This window comes from Macaca mulatta, chromosome 3 (genome assembly GCF_049350105.2).
Source record: "Macaca mulatta isolate MMU2019108-1 chromosome 3, T2T-MMU8v2.0, whole genome shotgun sequence".
NCBI lineage: Eukaryota > Metazoa > Chordata > Mammalia > Primates > Cercopithecidae > Macaca > Macaca mulatta.
In genome coordinates, this window is record NC_133408.1 from 44135964 (window position 1) to 44142776 (window position 6813).

At 46.9% G+C, this 6813-nt stretch overlaps 1 protein-coding gene across 1 annotated transcript; it reads left to right on the top strand.

Annotated features, from left to right (window-relative positions):
- Positions 1-200: 200 nt before the first annotated feature.
- LOC721827 (oncomodulin) lies at positions 201-6112 on the top strand. Its single transcript, XM_015134346.3, has 4 exons — positions 201-353; positions 1884-2016; positions 3622-3731; positions 5816-6112. The coding sequence occupies exons 1-4, from the start codon at positions 293-295 to the stop codon at positions 5839-5841; spliced, it is 330 nt and encodes a 109-aa protein (XP_014989832.3). The 5' UTR covers positions 201-292; the 3' UTR covers positions 5842-6112.
- The last annotated feature ends 701 nt before the right edge of the window (positions 6113-6813 follow it).

The following is a 6813-nucleotide window of genomic DNA, read 5'->3' on the forward strand; positions in this document are numbered from 1 at the left end:
ATTAGCCAGGCGTGATAGTGTGCACCTGTCATCCCAGCTACTCAGAAGGCTGAGGCAGGAGAATCACTTGAGCCCAGGAGGTGGAGGTTGCAGTGAGCCGAGATGGTGCCACTGCACTCCAGCCTGGGCAACAGAGTGAGACTCCATCTCAATTGAAAAAAAAAAAAAAAAAAAAAAAAAACTAGACACACATGCAGTTTCAGTGGGCCTGAGAAGATATGTTTGCCCTGGATGTGCACGTTCCTGCTTGTGGCTTATCGTATCTCGTTTATTCTGTGTGAGTAGGTAGAAAATGAGCATCACGGACGTGCTCAGTGCTGATGACATTGCAGCAGCCCTCCAGGAATGCCAAGGTAGAGGGGACGTGGGGCGGGATGGGATTTCCTCACAGCTTTGCACCTTCAGCAAAGCAACACAAAATCAAAATGTAGGCCAGGCAGCCAGATGCAGTGGCTCACACCTGTAATCCCAGCACTTTGGGATGCCGAGGCAGGTAGATCACAAGATCAGGAGTTCGAGACCAGCCTGGCCAAGATGGTGAAACCCCATCTCTACTAAAAATACAAAACAATTAGCCGGAGGTGGTGGTGGGTGCCTGTAATCCCAGCTACTTCGAAGTCTGAGGCAGAGAATTGCTTGAACCCAGGAGGCGGAGGTTGCAGTGAGCTGAGATCGCACCACTGCCCTCCAGCCTGGGAGACAGAGCAAGACTGTCTCCAAAAAAAAAAAAAAAATGTAGACCAGGCATGGTGGCTCACATCTGTAATCCCAACACTTTTTGGAGGCCAAGGTGAGAGGACTGTTTGAGCCCAGGAGTTTGAGATCAGCCTGGGCAACATAGCAAGGCTCCATCTCTACAAAATAAAAATAAAAACTAGCAGGGCATGGTGGCATGCGCCCGTGGTCCCAGCTACTAGGGAGATTGAGGTAGGAGGATCACTCAAGCCCAGAAGGTTGAGGCTGTGGTGAGCTATGATTGCTACACTGCATTCCAGCCTGGACGACAGAGTGAAACTCTGTCTCTAAATAAATAAATAAGAGGTTGGCTGGAAAATTCGTGGAATCGGAGAAGAAAACTGCTATTTATTAGATAACTAAAATTATAAAGATCTGGGATCTGAGCACACGATTACACTTCTGTAAGACAAAAGAAACTTACAAAACACATGAAAGCAAGAAATTACTGAAGGGCCAGGTGTGGTGCTCACACCTGTAATCCCAGCAGTTTGGGAAACTGAGGCTGGTGGATCACTTGAGGTCAGGAGTTCAAGACCAACCTGGCCAGCATGGCAAAACCCTGTCTCTATTAAAAATACAAAAATGATCTGGGCATGGGGGTGCACACCTGTAATCCCAGCAACTCGGGAGGCTGAGGCAGGAGAATCACTTGAACCCGGGAGGCAGAGTTTGCAGTGAGCCGGGATCACACCACTGCACTCCAATCTGGAGACAGAGTGACTCTGTCTCAAAAAAAAAAAAAAAAGAAAGAAAGAAAAAAAAAAAGAGAAAGAAATCGCCAAAGGCCATTTAGCCTGTTGAAATCCAGTGATTGCATTTCCCCCTACCAATTAGACCAGGTATGTTGTGGGCTGGGCTACACAGCCTGTAAAGTGGGCCAGGGGGAGGGGGAGGCACAGAGAGGAGGAAGGAAAAGGGAAATGGACAAAACCAAGTGGAGGAGGGAAGGCTGGGGCAGAGGGGACATGGGATGCCATCACAGAGCCATCAAGTCTCGGCTGTTCCAAAATCTTGGACCAGTTGAGCATCCCCGTAGCTCAGGGATATTGTTGAAGTATTTTTAATCATCTGTGTTTTTAGTACCTTGGCCCCAGTATAGAATGTGATCCAATGAGTGTCAGAATAACCCATTCTCTATTCTTCAGACCCAGACACTTTTGAACCCCAAAAATTCTTCCAGACGTCAGGCCTCTCCAAGATGTCAGCCAGTCAGGTGAAGGACGTTTTCCGGTTCATAGACAACGACCAGAGCGGGTACCTGGATGAAGAGGAGCTTAAGTAAGCTTTGTCCTGAGTCTGTCTGGTACCCAGCACTGCTGGGTGGCCCTGGGGTGCAATGGGGGCCAGGATGCTGAGTATTTCTTCAATGGCCAGCCTCAGTGTTGGTCATTCAGCCAAGCATCATTAAAGTAAAGGACATGAGTCAGTTGACCACACATCTACCCAGGCAAAGCCCTCAACACGGGCAGTGAAGACTGCAGGTGCAAAGATTCTTTTTTTTTTTTTTTTTTTTGAGACAGGGTCTCGCTCTGTCACCCAGGCTGGAGTGCAGTGGGATGATCTCAGCTCCCTGCAGCCTCCACCTTCCAAGTTCAAGTGATTCTCATGCCTCAGTCTCCCAAGTAGCTGGGATTACAGGTGCATGCCACCACGTCCAGCTAATTTTCGTATTTTGAGTAGAGATGGGGTTTCACCATGTTGCCCAGGCTGGTCTCAAACTCCTGGCTTCAAGTGATCCTCCTGCCTTGGCCTCCCAAAGTGCTGGGATTACAGGTGTGAGCCACAGCACCCAGCCGCAAAGATTCTTTGGTGTAAGGGATTTCCTTTGGCAAATGGATTTTAAAAAACTAAACCTTTCGCTAAACGTGGTGGCTCACGCCTGTAATTCCAGCTACTCAGAAGACTGAAGCACAAGAATCGCTTGAAATCAGGAGGCAGAGGTTACAGTGAGCCGAGATCGTGCAGCTGCACTCTAGCCTGAGTGACAGAGAGAGACTCTGTCTCAAATAAATAAATAAATAAAAATGAAAAACACTAAAAGCTTAAAAATGGGCCAGGCACTGTGGCTCACACTTACAATTCTATCCCTTTGGGAGGTTGAGGTGGGCGGATTGCTTGAGTGAGCCCAGGAGTTCAAGACCAGTCTGGGCAACATGACAAACCCTTGTCTCTACAAAAAAATACAAAAGTTGGCCGGGCGTGGTGGCTCAAGCCTGTAATCCCAGCACTTTGGGAGGCTGAGATGGGTGGATCATGAGGTTAGGAGATCGAGACCATCCTGGCTAACACAGTGAAACCCTGTCTCTACTAAAAAATACAAAAAAAAAAAAAAAAAAAAAAAAAAAAACTAGCTGGGCGAGGTGGCGGGCGCCTGTAGTTCCAGCTACTTGGGAGGCTGAGGCAGGAGAATGGTGTAAACCCGGGAGGCAGAGCTTGCAGTGAGCTGAGATCCGGCCACTGCACTCCAGCCTGGGCGACAGAACAACACTCCGTCTCAAAAAAAAAAAAAAAAATGTTAGTGGGGCATGGTGGGAAGCACCTGTCATCCCAGTTCCTTGGGAGGTTGAGGCAGAAGGATTGATTAAGCCCAAGAAGTGGAGGCTGCAGTGAGCCATGATGGTGTCACTGCCTTCCAGCCTGGGTAACAGAGCAAGACCCTGTCTCAAGAAAAACCCAAAAACCACACCAAAACAAAAAAAAACCCTTAAAAATGAAATGCCCACCATTGGTTTCTACAGCTTAAGGAAACCTCTGCTTGCTAAGACCTTGGCTAATTATTGCAAGTGCTGGAAACAGATGATTTACTTAAAGGAAAAACAAAAGTGTAAACACAGAGATGCATGATCTTTCAGAAAATCCCCATGGATCCTTATTCTCCTGTAGGTTTTTCCTCCAGAAGTTTGAAAGTGGTGCCAGAGAACTGACCGAGTCAGAAACCAAGTCCTTGATGGCTGCTGCGGATAATGATGGAGATGGAAAAATTGGAGCAGAGGGTATGTCCGCGCCTGTACGTAGCATAAAACACTCTAGCTCAGGAAGCATCCGTGAGAGCTTGGGCTGTGAGATCCAACCGATGTGGCTTAAAATCTCCCTTTCTTAACCTTACTGAGCCTCAGTCTTCTCATCTGTAAAGCGGGACTAAAGTAAGGATGCACATGATGTGTGTAAAAACCCTGGCATAATGCTCGGCAGGTGCTATAGAAGCTGGTCACACTGGTCATTGTCTAGGAGCTGCAAAATATCCTTCACCTGACTAGAGGACTAGCTAGCCACCTGGCCAGTTATTTGCAAGATGCCGTAATGCACCTGCATATAGCACAAGGAATTTCCACCAGTGGGGTTTGAACCCCTCAGAATAAGGGGAAGATTTACATCCTCAGACCAGGGTCCACTGGCATGCGTAGGAAGGCCTCTTTGTTTTCAAGGGTTTAGACAAATATGTTTTATTGGACATTAGCCCGCCAAGTGGATAATATTAAACAGAGAACAAATAAGCCAACCTCATTTACTGCATCTTCCGTAGGCAGAATCCTAGGTTCGAGCTTTAGAATACACTAGCACAGCTGTAGGACTATTTTCACTTGCTTTTGTCACGTTGCTAGCGTGCTTTTGAGCTACTTTGTGCCTGCCAACTCAGCAGAACGTATGGTGGTCCTTCTGGTGGTGCCAATTTGAAGTTTAAAACTGCTACATTAGATGCTTATTTAAAAAAAAAAAAAAAAAACCCGTTCAAAATTACACCACTATCGCTTACTATACGGGAGTTAATGCAGATAGATAGCTCATAAAAACAGATTAGGTAAGGGGGGATTGACTTAATTAAACATAACCACGGGCTGGGCGTGGTGGCTCAAGCCTGTAATCCCAGCATTTTGGGAGGCCAAGGCGGGCAGATCCCCTGAAGTCAGGAGTTCAAGACCAGACTAACCAACATGGTGAAACCCTGCCTCTATTAAAAATATAAAAAATTAGCCATGTGTGGTGGTGGGCGCCTGTAATCCTAGCTACTCGGGAGGCTGAGGCAGGAGAATCGCTTGGACCCAAGAGACAGAGGTTGCAGTGAGCCGAGATCATACCATTGCACTCCAGCCTGGGCAACAAGAGTGAAACTCTGTCTCAAAAAAAACAAAAAAGATAAACATAACCATGAAAGATTTCCAAATAAAGCTTACCAATAAATATAAAGCAAATCCCCAGTTTTTATATCAATCTGTAACATCCATACCTTGTTATTATTACTATTATCCTTCTTTTAGTAACAGAAACTTTCGGAGGTAGGTTCAATGGAGGAGAGTCAGTTCAAAGTCCCACCCTATCAAATATATCCTAAAAATGCAATACCCAGCTACAGAATAGAGAAAGGAAACCTCCCCTTGCTGTCTGAAATTGACCACACAATAAGTTAAATGTTCACAGATGGTCACAGGTAATTACACTGAATTCATTCATTCATTCAAAATGAACGAATAGAAGTCATGGGCTTGACAAGTTCTAATTCAAAGGCCTCTATTGCAAAGGTAAAGTTGTTTGTTAAATAAGATTATTCGGAGAAATGGAACCCTGTGGACTCCCTCAAGATATAGTCATTGATACCCAGGTCTCCTCTCCTCTCCTCCCCTTCCCTCCCCTCCCCTCTCCTTTTTTTGAGATGGAGTCTGGCTCTGTCGTCCAGGCTGGAGTGCAATGGCATGATCTCAGCTCACTGCAACCTCCGTCTCCCGAGTTCAAGCGATTCTCCTGCCTCAGCCTCCCGAGCAGCTCAGATTACAGGCGTGTGCCACCACACCCAGCTAAGTTTTGTATTTTTAGAAGAGACAGGGTTTCACCATCTTGGCCAGGATGGTTTCAATCTCATGACCTCATGATCCACCTGCCTCGGCCTCCCAAAGTGCTGAGATTACAGGCGTGAGCCACTGTACCCGGCCGGTTTTTCTTTTGTCTCCTCCAAGGGGCGCCATGCCCATCATCTGACAATTTTCTTCACTTCCTTCCCTCTTTGGAATTCTCTTTGGCCACGGCATGTCTGTAAAGAACCAAGCCACCTCCACTGACCCTCTTCTCACCTCTTCTGTTCTAGAATTCCAGGAAATGGTGCACTCTTAAAAGCCCCAGTGTCTGGAGAAAAGACAGAAAGGGATAATCACCTGGAAGGATTCCAAAGCCCTGGGAATGGGGAACCCCACATCCTACCCCTACCTAATTTGTTAATTTCCCAGAAACCTTCTGCAGTTTGCTCATTGTTTCAGCGAGGTCATGAGAGAGTCGCTCACGACGTTCTCGGTGGTGGATATGCCCTGACGACTTCTGTAAGCCCCCATCCCCCAACAGGCAATGCCTCTAAAAATCACCCAATAAAGACAGGCTTGTCATCTGCGGATGTGTGGGCGTGTTTTTTTCTCAGCACGACACTCAAGCAAGCTGGGACCAAGGGCTTTTCGTCAGATTTCTGGTCCCATCAAGCCTGAAGCGGGCCACGCTGGTGTTAACGCTTGAGCAAACAAGGAAATCACGTTTTGGAGGATTTTTTTGGTTGTTTCTTCAAAGTTACAAATAAATGCCATTGTCATGGTAGGATTTTTCTCAGCAAATCTTCTGACACTGAAATTAAAAGAAAGGGATTTTAGCCAGCATAAAATCACTCTTTTTTTTTTTTTCTCTTTTTTGAGACAGAGTCTCACTCTGTCACCCAGGCTGGAGTGCAGTGGCTCAATCTTGGCTCACTGCAACCTCTGCCTTCCGAGTTCAAGCTGTTGTCCTGCCTCAGCCTCCCAAGTAGCTGGGATTACAGGTGCACACCACCACGCCCGGCTAATTTTTGTATTTTTAGTAGAGATGGGGTTTCACCATGTTGGCCAGACTGGTCTCAAACTCCTGACCTCAAATGATCCGCCTGTCTGGGCCTCCCAAAGGGCTGGGATTATAGGCGTGAGTCACTGCGCCCGGCCAATCACTCTTACCGGTGTGTTTTCTGCCATGTGTTAGTTAGAAAGCCACTTTGCTTTTAATTAAGACAAAACAGAACACGTGTCTGTAGTGGTCTGTAAAGCTCAGGAGAGACTTGCGTTTCCAGGTTAG